The 25,044-nt window shown below is 38.8% G+C and overlaps 1 protein-coding gene and 1 non-coding gene across 2 annotated transcripts; one reads left to right on the top strand and one right to left on the bottom strand.

Annotated features, from left to right (window-relative positions):
* Window positions 1-4,375: 4,375 nt before the first annotated feature.
* Window positions 4,376-4,481, top strand: LOC145590274 (small nucleolar RNA R71). The gene has a single exon (XR_014101910.1). It is a non-coding gene; the product is annotated as a small nucleolar RNA R71 (small nucleolar RNA).
* Window positions 4,482-8,137: 3,656 nt separating this feature from the next.
* On the bottom strand, window positions 8,138-8,659 carry LOC145588719 (uncharacterized). Its single transcript, XM_081645330.1, has one exon. The coding sequence runs from the start codon at window positions 8,657-8,659 to the stop codon at window positions 8,138-8,140; it is 522 nt and encodes a 173-aa protein (XP_081501456.1).
* Between the last annotated feature and the right edge of the window lie 16,385 nt (window positions 8,660-25,044).

Here is a 25,044-nt window from a genome sequence, read left to right as displayed (position 1 = left end):
CTCAAATGAAACACCTCCTACGGAGAAATCATAAAAAACACTTCCATCTCCTCCTCCAACATATCTCCAAATATACTCATCATGCATCTTTGAAATGTTGCGGGAGCAGTACAAAGGCCAAACGGCATTCTCCTATAAGCAAATGTTCCATAGGGACAAGTAAAGTTTGTTTTCTCTTGGTCATCCGGGTGGATAGGGATTTGGAAAATCTTGGAAAAATCCCAAATAACCATCAAGAAAACAATAGAACTTGTGCCTCGTTAGTCTCTCAAGCATTTGATCGATGAAAGGAAGTGGGAAGTGATCTTTCTTGGTGGTTGTGTTTAAACGTCTATAATCTATACACATCATCCATCCCGTGACCGTCCTCGTCGGAATGAGCTCACCTTTCTCATTCTTGACGACAGTCATGCCTCCCTTCTTTGTGACAACACGAACGGAAGAGACCCACCTAGAACTCGAGATGGGGAATATAATTCCCGCATCCAAAAGTTTGGTGATCTCTTTCTTCACTACTAACGAACGTCGTTTATGGCGCTCAAAAGAATAAGATTTACATTCATTTTCTTTATTTTCTTTCATCATTTTCATATAATTCTCTTAGTTTTATTTGATTTTCCATTTTTATAATTCACTTGGTTCTCGATTAGTTTTTACGAGATTTTCATATTTTTAGTTGATAATTCATAGTTTTAGTTTTATTTTGTTATGCTTTCTCTCTCTTTGTTTTATTTGTGTTTTGTAGGTGAATAATCAAGTCAATTTGCTTATTTTGGGACCGCCTTGCTCGCAGGCATCATCTCGAGTGCACTGATGATGGGGATGCTCGGGAGCGCGGAGTTTGATCAAGCAAAGCGAAGGAGCCAAGGCCTCGTGCACCACGCAGGGGTGCGCGCGCGGCAAAAGGTTGCGTAAGCGCAGACCCTGCTGTGCGCGCGCGCGGCTGTTCGGTGCGTGCACACGGCCCTGTGCAGCCCCCTTCGCTCGATTTTTCTATTTATAGCTTTTGACTTTCTTCTTTATGACGACTTAACTTTTGTACTTGAGATATAATTTTCCAGAAATAGTAGAGAGAGAAAGTAGAGAGAGAAGCTTAAGATTTACTTGTTTATACTAAAATTTGATCTTAGATTTCAATTTGATCTTGAAATTCCTTCTTCAATTCAATGAAAGTTTATAAGATTTCTTTCTAGTTTCTTCAATTTTGATTGAGATTATATTCCTTACTCTAGAATTTGTTGATTGATTGATTTTCTTTTGATTAAGCTTTAAATGAATATGAATTTGATTGAATTTGTTTTGTTCCTTAATTTCACCATGATTAGTGAGTAGATTAGTTGCTAGGGAGAAGGGGAAGCATGATTGATTGATGATTTTTGCTAGTTGATGGTGATAAATTAACTTGAATGTTGCAATTAAATTGGTTGACATAGTTGTGCATGTGATTAATTAAACTAGGAGTGATCAACCTATAAGATTAATCTAGATTGCATTGCAAATTTCAATGACATGAACCCTTGATTTGAGAATTGCTTTAATTGATTGAATTTGATTGTGATTTTCCTTGTTAGCCATTCATAATGAACCCTATCTTAGTTTATAGGAGATAGCTTTTGGATTCCTTTGACTTCAACTATTGTTTGTCCCTTGTGATGTTGAATCGATTGAGTGATCTATAAATTAGCATAATCATTGAGCTTGCATGTGGAACCAATATTCCTAGTGTTTAGCATATTGAATTCTTCGATTTGTCTAGCTTTTTGACATCTTAGTTACCAACCACAACCATTTATATTCTTCGAAGTAGCTTGACATAGGCTATAGCATCGTTCCTACTCATTCCATTGGGTTCGACCCTTGACTTACCAGATACTTGTATTAGGTTGGTCGAGTGTTTACAAATTAAGTTTGGCTCTAGGGAGAGGTAGATAATGACCTACATTTCCTCTTGTCAACTACCTCTCCTATTTCAGGATGTAGCTTTCGTTGTCTCTCAATATAAGGTAAAGCACCTTCCTCAAGGGTTATGTGATGTGTACATAAAGCGGGGCTTATACCTTTGAGGTCATCAATGGTATAACCCAAAGCACCTTGGTTCTTTCTCAAAACATCACACAACTCTTGAGCTTGGCGCTCACTCAAAGAAGAGCTAATAATCACGGGATATGTGGAGTTGGATCCCAAGAATTCATACCTAAGGTGTGATGGAAGAGGTATGAGCTTAACCATTGGAACACCTTTACCTTCCTTTGATGTAGCCACTTGCAACGCTTCTTGGCTAGAAATGCTCATACACATTTGCTCTTCAACATCCTTAAGGCTTCCATTGCACACATCTTCATACAAAGCCATCTCCTTGCTAAGAGCACCTATCTTTTCCTTATTCAAGAGAACATTCTCAAGAGCATCGTTAGAAGTGAGCAATAGCTCATGCATAGAAGACACAACATGATCAAGAGAATCAATCAACATGCAATTTTCTAAAGAAGAACTTGGATACTTCATACTATCATTCAAGTCAAATTCTATCACCTCATCCCCTACTTTGAGTGAAATTTTAGCACTTTTCATATCTATCTTAGCACCCGAAGTATCAAGGAATGGTCTCCCTAGAATGATAGGAATGTTAGCATCTTCGTCCATCTCAAGCACCACAAAATCCACCGGAATAATAAATTTCCCAACCCTCAAAGGGACATCCTCTACCTTACCCTTAGGAAACTTAATTGACCTATCGGCCAATTGCAAAGTGATGTTAGCAGGTAAAAGTTCCCTAACTCAAGTCTTCGGTACACCGAATATGGCATAAGGCTAACACTAACTCCTAGGTCACACAAGGCATCCTCAATTTGCATTTTGTAAATGGCACAAGGGATGGAAAAGTTTTCGGGGTCTTTTAGCTTAGGTGGAATCTTGTTCATTATGATTGCACTACAATTCTCGGTCAAGGTTCACCGTCACTACACCATCACAAGTTCTCCTGCCACTCAAAATGTCTTTGAGGAATTTTGCGTAGTTAGGCATTTGAGTGACAACTTCGGTAAATGGTAGAGAAAGGTGAAGTTGCTTGAGCATGTCAATGAATCTTCCAAATTGTTCATCTAACTTGTGTCTCATGAATTTTTGTGGATAAGGAAGATTGGGTTTCACAATTTCTTTCTCCACTCTCACCTCACTAGGCTTATCAATCTCAACCTCACTCAAAGATGCACCATCTTTCTCATCTTCTACCAAAACCTCTTTTGTGGCCTCCTTGGTCTCAATCTTCCTAGGAAAACTCTCCTCAAGAACTTTACCACTCCTTGTGACAATAGCATTGACCGGTCTCTTGGGATCTAGGCCTTGGGAAAGTAAAGAAGAAGGACTAGCATGGTCTTTCAAAGCATTAGCAAGTTGAGAAATTTGGTTTTCAAAAATCTTATTATGAGTCATCATTTCATTAAATTTCTTGTCACTTACAGCCATGTAAGTGTTCAACAACTTTGTTTGATTTTCAATGATTTCTTCCAAATTGGTCTTATGAGAAGAAGAATAGGATTGAGCATAGGAATTATCATTTTGGGTCTTTGGAGCAAAACTGGGTAGAGGACCCCTTTAAGAATTATTTTGAAAATTTCCCCTATTTTGATTGTTCTAATTACCCCTGCCTTGATTATGGTTACCATAACCTTGGTTATGATAACCATAATTTTGGTTATGATTTTGGCTACTATAAACTTTGTTGTTATAGTTAGCTCGGGAATTTTGGTTCCCATGGTTCCTATTACCACCACCTTGGCTGTAGTTGTCAAAATCGTCATAGTTGTTGTAATTCCTATTCTATTAACCTCTTTGATTCTTAAACCTAGAATCATTATTTTTTGACACATAGTTCACGTGCTCATTCACATTTCCATCTTGATCATCACAAACATCCATACATGCATGAGGGCAATTAGAAACATCATGATCATACGACCCACAATCATCACAAAACAAGCATCCACTAGGCATGTTATTAGAAGAGGGAGGGGGTTGAAAATTAGAAGACATACCTCTCCCCTTAGATTGGGAGGGAAGACTTGAAACTTGGTAAGTAGCACTTTCCATCTTCGCCTTGATAGCGGACATCTCCTTCCCCAAGTTTGTCATTTGTGAGGATAGATTGTTGATTGCATTTAGATGATCAACCGAGTACACAGAAGAGCTACTCTTGCTAGTTGACTCTCTTTCTCCATCTTGCTAATCTCTATAGTACCTCACTACGTCTTCAATTATGTCTACCACTTCCTCTTCCGTTTTGTTCATGATGGGACCTTCGGCTCCTCCATCTAAGCATGATTTTCCTTGAGGACTAAGGCCTCCATAGAAAATTTGAATAATCTGGTAAGTAGGAATTTCGTGGTGAGGACATTCTCTTTGATACTCTTTGTATCTCTCCCATGCTTCATAGAGACTCTCACTAGGATTTTGCTTGAAACCTTGAATCAAAGCTCTAGCCTCCGCCGTTTTCTTTTGTGGATAGAAACGGGATAGAAACTCCTTGGTCACTTCATCCTATGTCCTTAGAGAATTCGGCTTGACCTCCTTGTCTAGCCATTCCAAGGCACGCCCTATGAGTGAAAGGGAAAAAGCTTTAAGCGGATGAATTCTTGGGAAATTCCATTCACATTGATGGTATTGCAATACTTTTCGAACTCCGTGAGATGATTTAGCGGGCTTTCATGCTTGGCCCCACTAAGTTGTCGCCTCTCTATCAAAGTGATCATTGACGGCCTTATTTCAAAGTCATTTGCTGGTGTTGTAGGTGGAGAAATCCCACTCTCAAATCTACATGCACCGGGAATCCCCAATTCTTTCAACGCCACCCTTATATTTTCTCCCATTCTTGCTTGTTCCTCATGTTGTGGTTCTTCTTCACTTGAAATGCTAGGGCTCAAAGATCGTCTAGCACCCCTTAACCTTGCAATAGTTATCTCAATTTCCGGATCAAATGGCACTAGTGAACGGCCACGTGCTCTATGCATAAAATCTCAAAAGAAATGGTTAGTAGCGCGGCTACAAGTGTAGCCTAAAAGAAAATCTTTTTTTATTTTCAATTAAAGATGAAATAGACTCAATAACTATAACAAAGCACCAATATCATTCCCCGACAACGGCGCCATTTTTGACATAGGGAAAAGTAGGTCGTTTTCTACCTTTTTCCTAGAGCCAAACAAAATTTATAAACACTCGACCAACCTAATACGAGTATATAGTATGTCAAGGGTCAAACCCAAAGAAAGGAGTAGGTGCAAGCTATTGCCCAGGTCAAGCTACTTCGAAGAATGTAGGAAGATGTGGTTGGTAACTCAGGTATAAAAAAAATAGATAAATCTAGAAATTTGATATACTAAACACTAGGGATATAGGTTCCACATGAAAGCTCAATGATTATGCTAATTGAAGGATCACTCAAGAAATTCAAACATTGCAAAGGACAAACAATAGTTGCAATCAAAGGAATTCAAGAGCTATCTTCTATAAGCCAAGCTAGGGTTCCCTATGAATGGCTAACTAGGAAAATCACAATCAATTTCAATCAATTAAAGCAATTCTCAAATCAAGGGTTCATGTCATTAAAATTTGCAATGCAATCTAGATTAATCTAATAGGTTGATAACTCCTAGTCTAATTAATCACATGCACAACTATGTCAACCAATTTAATTGCAACAATTCAATCAATCAAGGTTCATCGACTAGCAAAAATCATCAATCAAGCATGCTTCCCCTTATCCCTAGCTACTAATCTACTCACTAATCATGGTGAAATTGAAAAACAAAACAAATTCAGAAACAATCATATTCATTTCAAGAATAATCAAGATGAAATTCAATCACTTAACAAATTGTAAAGCAAAGAATGAAATTCAAATCAAACATTCAAGAATTAAGGGAAATTAAAATAAAAGTAAATTCAAAGGAAAGAATTATCATAAACGAGCGAAGGGGGCGGGGCTCCTGGTGCGTGTGCACCACCAAGCCGCACGCATGCACCCCCTGTGTCGCGCGCGCACCCCTGCTCGGTGCTCGTAGCCTTGCCTTCTTTGCTTGCTCGATCAATCTCCACGCTCCCAAGCATCCCTATCATTGGTCCACTCGAGGCGATGCTCGTGAGAAGGGCAGCTCCTTTATCTTCCAAGCATTTGAATGCCTCAAGCCAAAGCATTACTTCCAAGGCCCTCGAGCTCGCGGAGCTAGATTGAATTGCGTATTTGGAATCCCGAACTTAGCTTCATTAACTTTCTTGAATGTTCTCGAGTTTTCTCCTTAGTGATCAAACCTTGGGAAACTCAACACACCTACAAAACAAGTCAAGGAAACAAAGAAGCGAGAGAAATAGTCGAGAAATGAACAAAATGACAAGAAAACCATTCAAAGCATGCATTTCTCTAAACTTACACACAAACACGCAAAGCAAGCATTATTATGTAAAAACAAGGCAAAAAGGACTAAAAATGAGAATAAAACTATAAAGAAAACCTAGCCTAAGAGTGCCATAAATGACACTCATCAGGTGTTTGACTTCATTTTCTTACTTTGGAACTTTGAGAATTTTAGAGAGATGTCAGAGCTTTTAGAGAGAGAAAGTGACTTCTTCCCTGAATCTTCAAGAGTTTCGCCGTATGATTGAACTCTCCGATCACAAAGTTTGAGTTTTCCGGTCAACTTCCAAGACTTTCAAGGATTTCCAGAGTTTCTGGTCAACTAAGGCCGACTATTCTTCTTACTTCTCTTTTTATTGGCCTTAGTTTTTCTTTTTGTTTAAACCTGGCTCAACACTCAGCTTCGTCTGTTTCTCCTCATGAGGCCGGCCGTTCGCCCTGGGACTGAGGAGACTAGAGTGGACGGAGATGAGCTGACTCCTTCATGGAGTGGGTCCATTTCTAGTGTGTACCAACTCTCATCCACCTACTCTTCTCTATCCTTGCAGTTGAAAATGGCCCGAACGAGGCAGACGTACGACAAGTACGCCGAAAGAAACCCACACGGCAGTCTGATAAACCCTAAAGTCCCTCGCAATGAAAATAACATGGACAGGGAGAAAGCCACCACCACAAACACAAACAGAAACACTGCCACAGTTAGTGGCAGCGAATGTTCGACGGTCGAAGTGACCGTCGCATTCGAGGAATGTCAGAGGCAAGGGAAGCGTCCAAACAGGATCCTAGCCTTCGCTTTCCCCAATTTGCCAACTTGGTCATAGACCCGGCTGAGTTGCAGTCTCTGAAAGAATCTCCTTCTTCTTCTCAGGGGAACATTGGAGCGCCTCCATATTTCGGCTGATTTGATCTCTAAACACAGTATTGACAAGTCTCTGAAAAGTGGCTAGGGCATTCTTAAGGCCGAATGGCATTACTTTGTAGCAGTACAGACCTTGCTCGGTCACGAATGTCGTTTTCTCTTGGTCTTCTTCCCACAAGGGTATCTGGTGGAATCCGAGGTATGCGTCCATAAAGCTCATCAGGACGTGTCCAACCATTGAATCGACCAGTCGGTCGATTTTAGGCAGGGGAAAGCTATCCTTAAGACACGCCTTGTTGAGGTTAGTGTAGTCCATGCACATTCTCCATGTTCCATTAGGCTTCCTTACCAGAACTACATTTGCTACCCAATCACGGTAGTAGCATTGCTGAATGAAATTGGCGTCCAACAGCTTCTTAACTTCTACTGCGGCCGCCTGATTCCTTTCTTCTCCATGATTTCTCTTCATCTGTTCAACAGGCTTCATCATTGGATTTACCACCAACTTGTGGACGGCTAGACTTTGATCTATGCTCGGCATCTTATGAACCTCAAATGCAAAACCATGCTTGAATTCTCTTAACAGCTTTATTAGATCGTCTCCTAGGAAGCCCATGGCCATAGTGCCCACCTTAACCGTTCGATCAGGTTGATGGATCAAGTACTATGTCCGTATGGTCACCAGCCGGCTACAGCCTTAACTCTTCTAGCCGACCGACGACCGTTAGCTGTTATGCCTTTTCTTTCTTGATGCACTTCTGGTCGACCTGCTTTGTTTGGAGTAACCCTTCTTTGAAATTTGGCTCAGACGACCGTTGTCGTCCCATAACTGTTGGCTTCACAGCCAGCTGATTGCATTCCTTGGCCATTTTTTAGATACCATAAATGGTACCAATTTTTCTGTCCGTCCTCTCGAACTTCATTAGCATTAAGTGGGGTACAATTACTGCTTTGGCTGCTGTTAAGGTCGGACGGCCGATAACGGCATTGTAGCCTGTAAGCTCTTTAACCACCAGGAAGCGGACAACCATGTCCCTTCCTTCTCCCTTTTTCCCAAATCGGACGGATAAATCAATCCGTCCTACCAGGTATATGATACTCCCACCAATCCCAACAAGCGGATGGGAGATATCCTGGAGGCCATTTTCTAGAAACTTCAAATTTTTCAAACATCTTAGGTTAATTATGTCGGACGAGCTACCCGTATCAACTAGCACCCGACCAACCTTCATATTAGCCACCTTCATGATGAATACCATGGGGTCATTGTTAGGGGCTCTTATCTCGCCTCGGTTTGCCTCGCAGACTGTCACTTTCGAGAACGGCTCGTCCTTCACCCCCTCGGCGTGCACTACATTCCCAAGTTTCCAAGAGTCTTTCTTGATTCCCTTCATTGTATGGCCGCCTGTGGCAAAGCCGCTTCATATAACGGCCACAAAATCAGAGTCAGTGCTTTTTCCATCATCTTCCCTATCAGCTTGCTTTTTCTTCTCGCACTTGTTATCTGTCTAAGTGTACATGAATTTCGACTTCAAGACGTACGAATTCAACATGCCCTTTTCGGCTAGTTTATCCAGCAATCTTTTCAAGTTAATGCATTCATTGGTGTCATGTCCCACGTCCTTGTGGTAATGACAATATTTGTTCTTGTTACGGTACTGGGCCAGACATCTTAGTAGTTGGGGCTTCTCGAACTCAAATTTATCTTTGATTTTCATCAGGATTGAGTAACAATCCTTGTTGAACTCGTACTGTGGTTCGTACATCTTGAACTTCTTTGATTTCGGCTGTTAGGGTGTCAGCCGCCCAGACTTCCTTCCGCTTGTTTCCTTCTTTTTTCTTTCCGGCCAAGTCTTGCTGAGAAAGTTGTTTCTTCTAAGCCCCCTTGGCCGGCTGTTTTGCTTTGGTAAGCGAACAAAATTCAGATGCCTCAATGTAGGCTTTGACCTCCCGCAGTACGCCTGCGTTTGTCCGAATCTTTTTCCTAAATAAATCAAACTTGAAACCATTATGCCTTAACCCCCGGAGAAATTCTGAATAGGCCATTTCATATGGCATGATATGAATTTGGGCTTTTTCTTGATTGAACCTCTAGACGTACGAACACAGTCCTTTATTCTTTCCTTGAACGATTGTTGTTAGGTTCAAGCTGGTCTTCCTTGGGGGAATGTTGTATGAGAAGTTTCCAACAAACAATAGACTGAGGGTGGTAAAACAATTGATGCATCTGGCCGGTAGAATGTTGAACCAGTCCTGCGCCACGCCCTTAAAGGTGGTGGGGAAGCACCTGCACCATGTGGCATCGTCCACACTTTGCAAATACATTAGATTTCGATACGAAGTGATGTACTCTTTCGGGTTTCCTATACCATCGTAGGCACCCACAAGTACACTCTTAACCTTTGGTGGTTGAGGGGAGTTGAGAATTTCCTGAGAAAACGGAGGTAGCTTATCACCAAGATTTAGCAAACGCATTTGCCAATCAATTGGCTGAGGCCGTGTAGATGATCCGGCCAAGTAAGCTGCCTGGTCAAACGGCTAGCCATATTGCCCGTACTGTCCGAAGACAGAAGGCGACAAAAATGCATTAGGGGTCTGATATTAAAACGGCTGAGTAATTGGAGTAAGAGTCTGAGTATGATGAGCTTGGCTTCTGCTGGTCTTGGCCGAGCTGGTATGTTTTAAAAGAGAGGGGTCTGAGAATTCATCCGGCATTGTAGGATTAGAGGCGGTGTCAAAGTAGGCTACTCGTTCCCGTTGTTTGTGCAGAATGTATTCCCTTGCGTCCTTCCATCGTCGAGATGACTCAGGCTCTTCCCTTTGAGGCTGTCTGGTCTGCCCCCCAGCCGACTGTGTCTTCTCCAAGAACCTAGACAAATTCGTCCGTGGCACCCTAGGAGATCTTCCAGGTAGTCTGAAAGGGGTATTTCCAGCATCTTCGACGTTAGTTGCCTTTCTCTGGGTCTTCTTGTTAGGGCCCTCTCCTCCCCTCCTAGGCTGCTGCCTAGAGGAAGAAGGCATCTTACCTTCAAGCTCCTTTCGGAGCTTGCTTAAGGTAAGCTTAAGTGAACCACCAGTAACAAGAGAATTCTCGGCTTCATGAAACGAGGCGATCAGAGGGTCACTAGAATTGATTGTTGCAGCTATATCCTCTACATGTCTTTCCTCACCAAGAGCAGGACCTGTGTTTAGTGTCTGACCATCTATTGCCATAACTGACGAGAGTCCCCATAGACGGTGTCAAATGTTTCGGGTGACTTTTTGATTCCCTCGGACTCTTGTTACATTCTTCTGACAAGTAGAATCAGACACCTACAAAACATGAATATTCCGGTGACGGAATTTTCGCCTCCGACGGTTAAGTTAGTAACCTGAAATCGGAAAAGCTAGAGAGAGAAAGTAAAGAGAAGTTAGAGCTGTTTTATGCTCTATTAAATGTTGTCTTAATCCACCCCTCCCATCATAAATGTTTGGGGTATTTATAGGGGTGGGGATCTGAGCTTTTTAAGGTTTGTACCCTAGAATGACGTTTTCTGATTGGCGGCGCAATCAGGTAGGGAAACGTGTCCTTGGGAAGCGCCGTTTTGCGGCTTTCTCGGGATTTAGGCCTTCTGATGTAAGGAGGCCATTTTTCTCTCTTATTCAGGTGCTCTTAAATAGGGTTGCATACGTGGCTTCTTCCTATAGTGACACGGGTTGCCTTCTAATTGAGCCACGTGTCACCATGGGATTGGTCCATGTGCTGGGGTGATTTTTCCCAAAACAAGAGCCACGTTGCATATATTGTTTGGTGATGAAATTGTGAAAAAGGAAGAGCTAGTTGAGGCCGCACTAGGGCTAGAATAGCGATTCCTCTCTTAAAGGAACCTTATTTTAGTACCCTTGCTCCCGAACTCATTTCTGGTACACGTAGACCAATTTGGGCATGGGGTAAAATTATGATTCATGCTAAATTTCCCTTGAACCCTACTTGGGAGAAGGGATGAACGAGGTTTATGAGCTTTCCTAAAACTCATTGGCGACTCCTTACTAGTTTTTTACAAAAAAAAGTGAAATGATAGGATTAGTTCTAATTCAAAGTTCTCCCAAATAGTTAGGGATTCAAATCCTAAAATACAATTAAAAGTGTAAAGTCTTAGGCTTTTAAAGGACCATGGGCATAGAGGAGAAGGATCCCCTACGATGGGCACACCCTCCTTACACCATCAAGCATTACATTTTCAAGGTGAGTAAACTCTTTACTGATTACAACTCTTGTAACTCTTGGTTGAGCAATTAACCATCACATGTTTAATTATTACCCTTTGCTTCAATGTTTTAAACTCTTTGGTTAACCTTGTTGAGCACAACCAATTAAATATGTAGAACGCGATCTACCCCAAATTACCCAAGTTAATAAGTGACACTCTTTTGAGGCCAAACCATCACTCACGATCGAAGGATTGTTGGGTATCTAATTGGAAAAGCAATCTCAATATTACTGGGACCTAGATTTATTATGTTGTGATTATTTACTAAATTCTAGAGCATCATTCTTCAACATAAATAGAATCTAACATGAATAATCTTCTAATGCAATAAAAAAAGACATAGTATGGCCCCTTAGTCCTAAGAAAACTAGAAATGAGATGCTCCCACTTGAATAATCATGGATCTCCATCCACCTTGCTCATTTGGGCCTTCACTTCATGGGGTTCTTTGGACTAAACTATTTAAATAACTAATCTATTTACTATAAATTAAAGTTACAAAAATACTTAATAGTTCGCAGACTGTATTTAGATTACAAAAATACATCACGATGCGCAGATCATATTTAGAATCTATAGGCCATACTAGTTTATATATAGCTACATTATATCATATATTATATAAAATTCCATATAATAAATCACTCAATATGCTTGTCTAAACTACAGCATCGAATGTACATAATTAAGTCAACGCATTTCCTAAATACCTCATAATTTAAATCATAATTAGATAATATCGTATATTATTGAGGACCAATTATGAAATATCATATATTTTAATTTAGGCATAAGATAGAGTCAAATCATATTTTAATCCAAGAAGATAAATCATATTTAATCTTCCATGATTATCCTAACAATTGTAGGAGATTCTATCCTAATTACTAGCCAATCAAATAATTTTAGAATCAATTATATCCTAATCTAATTATGCGATAATCACATTATTTAAATCAATTATTATCCTTTTGGAATATGATCAGAATATCCTACCAAATATTATCCAAAATTGAACATTTTAATTACGGATAACCACCAAATTTAACAACTTTAAATATGGATAATATCAAATATAACAGCTTTTGAAAGATTTGATTTTATCCCAAAATAAAATATTTTATCCCAATAAATTTAATTTTATCCCAAAATAAATTTGTAATGATCTTGAAATAAAGTTTAAAACAAAAATATTTTTTTCTTCGAAAATCGTCCGCCACCCTCGCCGGCCATCGTGGTTGGCTAGCTGAAGTTAGCCACAGTGGCTGGCTGCCTTTTAAAGTAGCCACTATCGTAAAGGGAAACAGTAGGCTGCAGCCTTGCTGTGGTTGTAGGCCACTATGCGTGTGGCTGCTACGGTTAACAGCCACTGCCGGGCAAAGGTGGCAGCAGCAGTAGCCCAGGGTGCCTGCGACAGTAGCCGTCGAACACTTGCACGCTGTTGTCCAGCCACCACGGACCACCTGCCCTCCCTCCCTCACTCTTGGACTGTTCCTCGTCGGCAGCCACCCCACCTTAAATAATTTTTATTGTTTTTAATTTCACTAAAATAACATTTATTAAAAATACATTAAATCAGTCCAAAAATTAAAATTAAATTCCATTAAATGTTAAAATTAGTGTTCATCATAAAATTAATCCCAATTTAATTCTAACTCTTAAAATTAAATCGATGATCATACACAAAACATTTTTATACATAAATCAATTAAATTAAAATTATGAAACATATTTAAAAGCGAAATCAACCAAAACAAGCATCAAAAATCAGATTTTAAGGCTTATATGATTCAAATTTTTCGAATAATCTAGGGTTAGGGTTCGAAATTTTCAAACATTATAGGGCAAAAATTTCGGTCCTCTTTGTTTTTGGTGTTTTTTAGTCCCTTGGGAGAGTTACGTCACCAAGACTGGTCTGGCACGATCTGTACCTGCAAAACACGGAGACTCTGGTTGGTTGGAGCTCTGCCTCCGACGATCAAGTTAGTATTGGTCATAGAAGATGAAAAGGTGCGGAAAAGGTAAAGGTGAGATCTTCTAGGATTCCGAGAGAGTATAGGGTTGTTGTAATAATTAAAGGTGTCCCCAAAATAGGAAAATATCAATATTTATAATGTCGTTGGAATATGTGCTCATTAGGTCATTCTGACCTAAATGGGCTGCGCCATTTTGTGGCTTTCTCGAGAATTGGGCCTTGAAGGCCACCATTCCATCTGTCATCTAAGGTTGACACGCGTCAACTGGTGACTGGCTCATGTTGGACCTTCCCAGGGTTGACACGTGTCCCTCTTAGAAGGCCACGTGTCTAAGGTATTTTTACCCTAAACATTTGCCACTCACATGGGTGACGTAGCAGGCCATGGGGTGCATGTGAAATGCATCTCCGATAAACAGTAAAAGCCTGTTCACCTTCTGGTAGAGTGACGGGAATGCCTCCGTTTTTACCCTTTTATAAATAAGGGTTTTACCCTTGGTAAACGAACCACCTACAAGACCAAAATCAAAGATTGCTAAGAACAATGAAATCATTTGATGTTTTAAATCAACTTTGAAGAATAATATTACCGCAATGATCTCTACGAACGTTTTGATATTAGGTAAAGATTACTAAACCTTAACTATATTTGTTTTGGGTTTATAAACAAGCAAAGAACTAACTTGCTTCCTTGAACATGACTTTAACTAAAATGAGTAAGCCATGTCATTATCCTAAAATGTTCTTAAAACACAAAAACATGGGATACTAGGCTCATTCCCATATCATGATTGTAAGAATGGCCTAAACAATAGCAAGTCATAAGAACTACCCCAAATTGAGAGCTCCAAGACTTGAGAAATAGCAAGAATGCTCATAACCCGACTCATGGGGGCTCCAATTTCCACAATAAAAAAATGAAATATCCATGCCATTCGAGCTTCTTTCGATAATCGCCTAAACTATAAATGGTTTACATAGATCTCAAGCCTTACAATTTTCAATTGCATCACAATGATTTAACAATCATTTTGTTCCTTTGAAAATTATGTTTGCAATTGAACTTGTCCATAGAACAAGCTACGTATTCGAGCCATTTTCAAATTTAAAAACTAATCTTAGTGCATAATTGATGTTAGAATACTTCAATTTACCTCCGGGATTAAAGTACGACTAGTATAGAGCAAAAGGAACAAAATCATGAGTTTTAAAATAGAATTCAAACGCATTCAACATACTTGCTCATATGAAAGTTTAGTACTCAAACATTCATCATGAAATTTTTATCAAGACACTTCATAAGACAAAAAATTTCGTGAGTTAGAATAAAAGACTCCTAAATTCTAAACTAAGAGGTCTTCATTTCAAATTCTCTATTGTTGCACGAATGAAAAAATTAAAAACATTAGAAGTTCACAAAGAGGATAATATCTACTTTCTCGAGCTTCAATCAGTAACAAAATTTGAACTTAAGAGAAAGAATTCGAGAGTAGCTAGAATAGAGGAAAAAGTTAAGCAACATTTCATTTTTCCTTTTAATTTTTCCAATGAACGACCAATACTACTAGACTTAGCAAATTTCATTTGTTAAAACTATGAATGGTCGAAAACGATTTTAACACACTCGTGTAAACGTTTCAAAAGATCCTAGTTGTTGTAACAATAAAACAAAAACACAAGATTTCTACACCCATTTAGAGCAACATGAAAAGGTCTAATTCTTAAAAAACAAACAAGTCATCAAAGCTACCCAATGTTGGGGGCTACGAAATTCGAAAATATAAAATAGGGGCTTAAAAGCTCGAGATATAGCCAAATTACACCAGTTCGATGATGTCTTCAAGAATTTCCTAAATTTACTAGTTTATGCAAATCTTGAAATCATAGTTTTTCGAGTTAAAATGAAGAAATTATGATCAAAACACTAAATCGAGCCCTTAAACCGACACCATAGCACTCTAACAGCCATATCTTTTAATCCATAGCATATTTTAACCTAGTTTTAATGGTATTGGAAGGTAGACGTTTAGAGCATTCCAATGATATCTCACACGCCTTAATTAAACTTTGCAATCTAAAGTTATGGAAGTTTTAAAAACGTGTTTTCGTATAAGGCAAACCATACCACGCGCAACTGTCAGAGTTGCGCGCACCTACCCAGCGCAAGTCAAAGAGTTGCGCTGGGCATACCAGCGCAACTCTGAGAGTTGCGCTCGCCTCCTGACGCCGACAATCTAAAACCCTAAACCTAGATTCCTACGCGTATAAATAAGGATCTTCGTTCAACCCTAAAAGGGAACGAAAAAATCAGAATTCAAAACCCTAGCATTCTTAAAACCCTAATCTCTCAATTTCTCTTACTATCATATTACTTTTCTCTTTTCTTCCAAAGTACTCTTCAACCCTAATCCATCCATTGAAGCCCTTGGAGGTACGAAGAAGAAAGAATGTCTATAAACACATTAAACGGAGATTCAGCATAAAGAAGAACGGTTAGTTTCTTGAGCACTTAGATAAATCACTTTTCCTTTATTGTTTAAATAACTTTAATCAATTAGTTAGTGTTGTTTGATAACTTTAAACAAACTTTTAATTAATTTCACATAGTATTCTTTCGTTAATCAAATATCAGAATTGAATAATTAATTGTTGTTTTATCACCTATGTCAAGGTGAATATTGTTTATTTATTGCTCTTTTCACGAATTTGAATAACAAAAGAATAACGACTTTCGCAATGTAATTCCTACATGATTAATGCTTGTAAATAAAATCAACTAACTTAGTTTTTAGGAGCCGCGTTGCATATATTGTTTGATGATGAAATTGTGAAAAAGGAAGAGGTAGTAGAGGCCGCATTAGGACTAGAATAACGATTCCTCCCTTAAAGGAACGTTATTTTAGTACCCTCGCTCCTGAACTCATTTGTGATATAAGTATACCAATTTAGGCATGGGTTAAACTTATGATTCATGCTAAATATCCCTTGAACCCTACTTGGGAGAAAGGCATGAACGAGGTTTATGAGTTTTCCTAAAACTCACTAAATCTCGTTGGCGAATCCTTACTAGTTTCTTACAAAAAAACATAATGATAGGATCAACTCTAATTCAAGGTCCCCTAAACAGTTAAGAATTCAAATCCTAATATACCTACCAAGTGTAAAGTCGTAGGCTTTTAAAGGGTCATGGGCATAAAGGAGAAGGATCCCCTACGATGGGCACCCCCTCCTTAGAACTTCCAATCAAATTGGGTTAGTCGTATATCCGTACTTATCTTTATTAAATCGGAATTCAATCTATTAAAACACATGTTTTATTCAACATATTTTTTTTTATCATTATCTTTTCCAAAAAAGGATAATTAGAATCTAAAACAACCTTTTAGAACATTCTAGAAGCTTAAGATAAATCCTATTTTTTTCAAAAATATAATTAATATTAATGGACCCTCCACATGTGATAGGAATGGTGTCCTTCAAACAAGTGTATTATTCCGATAGAGGGTTCTTAATTATTAGAAAGCTAATCATTCTATGAGGTCAAGTGATCGGATTGCCTAGCTGGAGGTTGCTTCCGATCAGTAATATTAATGCATAATTGATATTACAGCTTAATCTTGAATGAACCTTCGGGTCACACCCAATCGAGTAATTGAACCGAAACGACGGATTAATCCGAAGGATTAAATGAGTCAATAGAGTTTTACGAACAAAGAAGTTGGATTTCAAGCTTAGAGCGTCAAAGCCGAGCGTCATAAGTCGAGTCGATTTTGTGAATCGAGAAGACGAGAAAATATGGCAAATGACAAGTCATCGGACCTAGCCTCGGATTGGCTGAGACAGTTGAGGACTAGGCCGCACTAGCTAGCATGGCTGCTAGCCATGGACTAGCCTCGGCAGCAGGCCCAACAGCCACGCATGTGCGTTGGTCGGGCATGTTGGCCGAGCTAGCTCGCTAGTAGTGAGGCCATACGAGCTTAGCTTGCTGGGCGAGCTAGTAGTGCTAGCATTAGCCCGCAAGATGCTAGCAGTACTAGCACTAGTCCGCAAGCACGCGTACAGGCCTAGTAGCAGCCGCTAGCTTGCGTGGGCTTGCGGCATGTTAGCAAGCCCAACCAAAGGGCCAAGGATGGTGGGCGTATGCTTGCTCTCCAAGAATGGGTTTGTGGTCCTTACCTACTCCCTCCCTCATGTTGACCTTGTCATTTGACTATTGCATAGCTAATTTAATTTAATTTAGAATTAAATTAATAGCTTACGTTTCTTACTATATCATTTCTCCCACATGGAAAGATGATTGGAATTTTTAGGAGCCTTTACCTATAAATACCAGCTTTGGGAGTTGGGATTATTCACTTGAGTTGAACTGAATAAGGCATCTCCCAGTAGGTGAGAAAACCTTTAAGTTCCTAATACTCTAGTCTTTCTTGGTCTAGCCCTGACTAAGATTCGGGGTCAGGGCCATTTGGTTGGGGTCTCGAGGGTGTGAGATGTTGGAGGTTTGCGCATTTGCGGGGCTCGACGCTTTCAAGTCCGAGCTCTAATAAAGAGCGAAGCACGCATTAAGGGTATGGTCATCTTTTCTTCTTAGTTAATTAATTATGTTATTAATTAATATGCATGTTTTAGTTGCTTTAATTTTTGTGCGGGTCATGGGATGGGTTTTAGTTCCGCGTGGTGTCGTACATCACGAAACCCAACAACATGATCATTGGGTCTGCATATAAGGCTCAGATTGGGCTCAATTTAGTATTTTAGCCATAACTTCTTCGTTATAACTCAGAATTAGGCTTATAATATATCGTTGGAAAGCTCTTTTTAAACCCCAAACAACTACACAATTATAAAATGAAACATATAATTCTAAAATATTGTGATCACTTCAACTAACAACAAGATTAAAAAGGAACCTAAACCGGTCCTCCAAATTATCTTATTAGGCATGATTTTTGATTAAATATTCCCTTTAACATGCAATATGGTGATCATAATAACAATAGAATAAACATTAATATTGGAAGAAATTTAACGATAATATCGTAGTTAAATCAAATAATAATAAACCTAATCATGATACTAGCAATTTTAAAATAAAATAGGTAATTAAATTGATTAATTACTCATATTTCGCGCGCTCCTTTAAATTGCTACATCACGAATAAATTTTTAGTAACTTCAATAAAAATATAAATCAAATTGAAATTAAATTAAATTAAAAGAAGAGTTGATTTTGTCCAAACCCTCAGCTAATTATACCTTTCATGCCTTGGTTTAAGGACGGAACCTCGGGTCAAGTATGGACTCCTTGGAGTGCTTAAGAGATTTAAGGTGGAAGAATAGGGAAGGCTATAAATTAGGTTTAAGGAAAAGAGAGAATATAGATGGTTTTAATGTATAAGAGAGGAAGAGAAAATGATTTGATGCCCTGAACTGAAGAAATCAACAGGGTATTTATAAAAGAAATGAACAGGGGATTCCACGAAACCCTAGAAGTTATAAGCACCGTGGAAAAAGCCTAATTGATCACCGCGTCACGGTGTGTGTATCGTGACACGGTACTAGGCACCGTCACATGGTACTGTCCACCGTGGCATAGTATAGTGCACCGTGACACGGTGCACAGTTTGCCTAAAAAACGTCCAGATTCATTAACGCGTGATGTTTTTAGCACGGAGAAGGCGTGTGAAGACACCGTGTCATGGTATGCGTACCTCTACATGGTGAATAATACCGTGACACGGTACAATGCACCGTGCCACATTGGCATACACCGCGACGCGGTGTTTATGTTGTTGTGCGGTAATTCCAGTTTTTTTACGCATATTTAAAACTACGATAACTTTTGATCCAAATCTTGAAATAAATCATATAATATATAGTTAGAAATATCATCAAGTCTAATTTTCAACCCAATTAGAATCAGGTCAAAATCATTTATAGATTTTAAGATATGGCCGTTTTAGTGAAAGGATATCGATTTTGGGCCGAGTATTTTGCTCATATCTTCTTCGTTTTAAATCAAAATTGGGCTTATGATATACTGTTGGATAGATTATTGAAAGGTCTATCCAACCAAATAATATTTTTATCAAAATTATAGGGCCAAAAAATCAGTTTAGATCGGTTTTGTGGTGTGGACACAAAAAGAAGAAAATAAGTAATGGCTTGAGGAAATGGGCTAAGAATTGGGTTGGTTTATTGAATGGAAATATGGATTATGCACTCTAAAGATTAAATACTCAACCCAACCAATAATGGTGGTGAAAGGTAAGAATTGGGTTGGTTTATTGATTGGAAATTTGGATTAAGCACTCCAAAGATTAAATACTCAACCCGACCAATAATGGTGGCGAAAGGTTGTTCATTATCGAGTTTGATTTTGGGAGGACATTTTTAGGTGTCTACACGCGGTCATTAGTCGTCCAACTTTCAAATGACCTCAATTAAGGATAGTTTTGATATGATATTCAACGTTCACTTAATAGGTGTTTCTTTATCCAAGACAATGTCTTGATACCCTATTTTGAATATTCTCAAATTGAATGGACTCGTTATTTAATTATAAACGAAAATTAAATAAAAATGAAATAATAATAATAACATTACTCCATATATGAGTGGTTAACTTAGTGTTTTACATTAAGATCTTCAAAACTTAATTAAAACACATAAACAGGGAAATTAAAGCCAATCTCCGACATGCCTTTTTCCATTGCCTTAATGTGCTTGTTATGTTTCACTTGACGCAAAGGTTTAGTGAGTGGATTGGATATATTTCCGTCTGCTCCAATCTTACAAATTCGGATTTCACCTTTCGTCTGCCATTCCCTTATCATGTGAAATCGCCTCATGACATGTTTGACTTTCGGATGTTCCCTTGGCTCCCTAGCCTAAGCAATAGCACCACTATTATCACAATAGAAATCTATTAGTCCATCCCTTTATTGAGGGCACAACACTTAATTCACCAACGAATTTACGAATACAAACTACCTCCTTAGCTGTTTCTCAAGCTGCCGAGTATTCGGCCTCATTTTGTAGAATTTGCAGTCGTGCATTTCTTAGCACTCTTCCAACTGAACGCTCCCTCCATTTTGATAGAACAAGTATTCTGATTGCGACTTAAAGTTGTTTTTCTCAGTCTGAAAGTTTGCGTTGGTATAACCTTCAACAGCCTAGTCCTTACTTCCACCATACACACGGAATTTGTCCTTGTTTCTTTTCAATTACTTTAGGGTATTCTTGGGTCTTATTGGTATCAGCTCATAGCACTCAAGACGTACAATACATCTTGCCCTATACATATCATGGCGTACATGATTTATCCAATAAGTGAAACATATGGAATTTGATATATTCTATCTTGCTTATCAGGTGTCTTTGGACACCGTTTCTCGTTGAGAGTTATGCCATGAGACATGAATAGGTAGCCTTTCTTGGCTTGTATCATATTAAATCATGATAGTACCTTATTAATATAAGTACTTTAGCTCAATCCAATCATCCTCTTAGATCTATCCCTATAGTTGTTAATGCCCAATATGTACCGTGCCTCTCCTAAGTCCTTCATTAAAAAACACATTCCAAGCCTACTCTTTACGAACTGCAGCATTGGAATGTTATTTCCAATGACCAATATGTCATCGACGTATTAGACAAGGAATGCGGTGTTTCCTAGAAGGTGGCACCCTTATAGTCAAAACTTAGGGTTTGTTGCCTATTTACGCTTGTGTAGTTGGGGGAGTACATCTTAGCTTATTGTAAGTTGTACTTGTTTCTTGCCTTTGGTAATTGTAGGGAATATTTCAACACTCAACTTTGAGACCCTTTATAATCATGCACTTAAGCATGGTGCCGTCCAAAGAGTCGCCAGCAAGTTTTAGGAACTTGTAAACCATCAACAGGTGTGAAGGTACACCCCGTTCACGATCACACTAGAGATCGCTAACTCCATAGTGTTCCTGAACGATGACTGGGTATTCAAGAATGATGGTATGAATCCAACCTAAAAGAGATCAAAGAGAAGTGTTTTTATTTGTGCCTAGGCTTAGAAAATCAAGAGAGAGAAAAAGAAAGAAAGAATAAGTTTTAGCTTAGAGAAAGGGATGAGATTATTATTATTATTGGTGATCAAGCTTAGTGATAATATAAAACGGGGTGAAAAGACCTCTATTTATAAGAAAAAAGAAGGTTGAAGGATAAAAAAAAGAGTCAGAATTTGAATCAGAATAAAACTCTTTTTATCGTGGTTCGATAGGAATATCGCGGCGCGGTGAAATAATCACAGCGCGAAACAAATCTAATTTTTTGCAACTTTTTTTTTATCATATCTTTTGAAACAGAAATCGAAATAGAAAATATAATATTTTGTTGGAAATCTCTTGAAGTCTAATTTCCAACCCGATTAAAATCATATTAAAATCTTTTTTAGAATAAAAGATATGGTTGAAATAGTAGAAAGGTGTCAGTTTGTGATAGAGTTTGGGATTTCATTCATATCTTTTTCGTTTCAAATCGAAATTGGTATTATAATATATCATTGGAAATATAATTCCAAGTGATATCCAACAATATAAGATTTGGATAAAAATTATGAGGCACAAAAATAACATCTGACTTTCTTTGAACGTCTTTAAATTTGAACTGGTTAGGATTATCCAAAAGAGGAGTATTATTCAACTTCGAACTCTCTGATCTTTATCTTTTGGAAAGGATGGATAAGAACCTTATAAAGATTTCTGGAATATCCTAATAAATCCTAATTGGTTTAGGAAAGACATTAAGTTTAATGGACCCTCCACATGATCATAAGGCTGTAGGTAAGGTTTGGTTTGGGCTCGGTTTAGAATTTTGGCCATAACTTCTTCATTATAAGTCGGATTTTGGCTTATAATATATCATTGGAAATATCATTTAAAGACCCATACAAATTTACAATTATTGGACCCAGATTATGGACAAAATAAACTGGATTGGATGATTTTATAAAAAGGACACGAAATAAATGATTTTTAAGGACACGAAATGAATTATTTTGGATTAAAATATTTAAATAAAGGTAAGAAAAGGGTCAAGGCTTAAGGAAATTCACGATAATCTTCAACTCTTCACCTAACTCGGGTAATCAAAGACGTGAAAGGTACTCATCACTAGGTTTGGTTTTTGGTGAGACACAATCAGGTGTCTACAAAAGCCCCCACTTTGACTGAGTTTGGAGAAACGTAAGTTTTAAAAAAGAAAGTCAAAGTAGTCGATAGGGACAGAGAATGATTTAGAACATTCTGCGATCCTAAATCATTATTTTTAACGCAGATACTTGCAGAAAAAGGTTAGTTCCACAACTAAAGGAGTTAATAGGAAAGAAATGTGTATCTGGCACCAGTGCATGGCAACAAACACATTTGTTAGTTTTCTACACCTCGATAAATCCACCGGATGATAATTTTCCACGTCTCGGGAATTCTATTGTGAACCACTACGCCTCGAGAAACCTACTTGATGATGATCTTCCATGCGTTAGGAGTTTTATCGTGAGTTTCTACGGCTTGAGCAACCCACAAGTGAAAGATGACAAGTTTCCACGCCTTGGGTAACATGTCGTGGACTTCTACCTCTTGAGCAATTTTCTGAATGATGATTTTCCATTCCTTGGGAAGTTTAATAGTTTCCACACCTTGGGAGTTCTATGGTGAGTTTCTACGACTCGAGTAGCCCGCAAGTGAAATTCCACTAAGTACCCACGCCTTGGGACATAATCGCCAACTTGTGCACCTTGAGATGTGTGCATCGATCGACAATTTTCCACATCTTAGGGAGACTTGCCTTATAATTACAGGTCTCTACACCTCTAGAAACATGGAATGTGAATCGTCCACGCCTCGAGACAAAATCAATTTTGTAGAATCAAAGTTGTTTTGTTTGACAACCTCCACATCTTAGGGAACGTCGTACAAGATCGCTACGCCTCAAGCTCAAATCGGGTGACAACCTTCACATTTTAGGGAACATTGTCGAAGACCAGTATGCCTCGAGCCGTCTTCTCAAATCTTCTCATCTTCATGCCTTGGAAGTAATAGCTTCTTACGCCTTGGAAAACTTGCGTCTTTCCGCTCATAAAATCGCCTCAAATCTTTTGTAAAGGTTACTCGTTCGTCAGGGACTAGTGTACCTGCATCTATATTTTGGACTATAGGACTTTGCTCATGTTTATAGTTATCTTGAGTTTGACCCAAGGTTTAGTGTTACTTGACTCATTGTGCAACTCAATGTGTTTTAATCAACTCGACTCAATGTTTTTTGACATGTGTGTGCAGACTCAACTCGATGTGATGACACGACATGACTCAATGTGCATGACTTTCGTGTGAATTGTGTAGTGATTGTGTTCGTGCAACTCGAATATGTAGAAAAGCAAAAAATATCTGTCATTTTTGTGGAGGATACCGACTTTCTCCCGAAAAGAAAAGACGTAAAAAAAAGGATGAATTGTAGAGTGAAAACAGAAGTTTTTGAACTTCCCCAAAAGGAAAATATATTCAAAGAATGAATCAAGTAATGATGCATGTTAAATGAGCTTAATCAGGTGTATAGGTTAATCGTTGTATCTCATGATGCGAGGATTTTAGCATCATAGACTATCTTAAGTGATGACTCGATAATCGATAAGATGCCTAAGACCCATCATGGATCAAACCATGTCTAACAGAGTTCGATTTCTCCTCTCGGACACTCCATTCCATTGTGGAGTTCCGGGAGGTATCAATTCTGAGAGAATACCATGTCCTTTCAGATGGTCGTCGAATTCGTATCTCAAATACTCGCCACCTCGACCCGATCGAAGGGTCTTGATTTTCTTGGTAAGCTGTTTTTCCCCTTCACGTTGAAATTCTTTGAACTTTTCAAAGGATTCAGTTTAGTGCGACATAAGGTAGACATAGCCATATCTACTAAAGTCATCCATGAATTTGATAAAATATCGATAACCGTTTCTTGCATTTGTTCTTATTAGTCCGCATACATCCGTATGTATGAGACCCAATAAGTCACTAGCCCTTTGTCCTAACTTGGAGAATGGTTGTTTTATCATCTTTCCATGTAAGCATCCTTTGTAGTTTTCCATTGACTCTAAGTTTTTTAAAAAAAAAAGAATCCCTTCATGGAGAAGTTTCTTAACGCGTTTGATGTTTATATGACCTAGACGACAATGCCACAAGTAAGTTTGATTCGACTCATTAGTGTCTGGTCCCTCGATTGGGCCTGCCTTGCTTGGCCTTGCAGCACTAGGAAGCCACGCTCATATGTGAGCTGCTTAATGTGTTGGGCGCTGCTACGCGGCACACCATGCTTTGGTGCTAGAAGCAGCTTGCGGGTGCCTGGCGTGTGAGCAACTAGGAGCATTAGCCCGCAAGCATGCTCGGCCAGCAGGTCTAGCACGCACAAGCATGCTGGGCTTGTGGCTAGCCTAGCTCTTGCATGGCTCAGCCAATGTGAGGCTACGGCTTAACGTTAACTTGTTGTTTGACTAATTCTTATCTTGTCGATTCCTAAAATCGAT

This window comes from Chenopodium album, chromosome 17, assembly GCF_948465745.1.
Source record: "Chenopodium album chromosome 17, dcCheAlbu1.1, whole genome shotgun sequence".
Classification (NCBI taxonomy): Eukaryota; Viridiplantae; Streptophyta; class Magnoliopsida; order Caryophyllales; family Amaranthaceae; genus Chenopodium; species Chenopodium album.
Note: the sequence above shows the minus strand (reverse complement) of the source record. Positions and strands in the feature narration are given on the sequence as shown.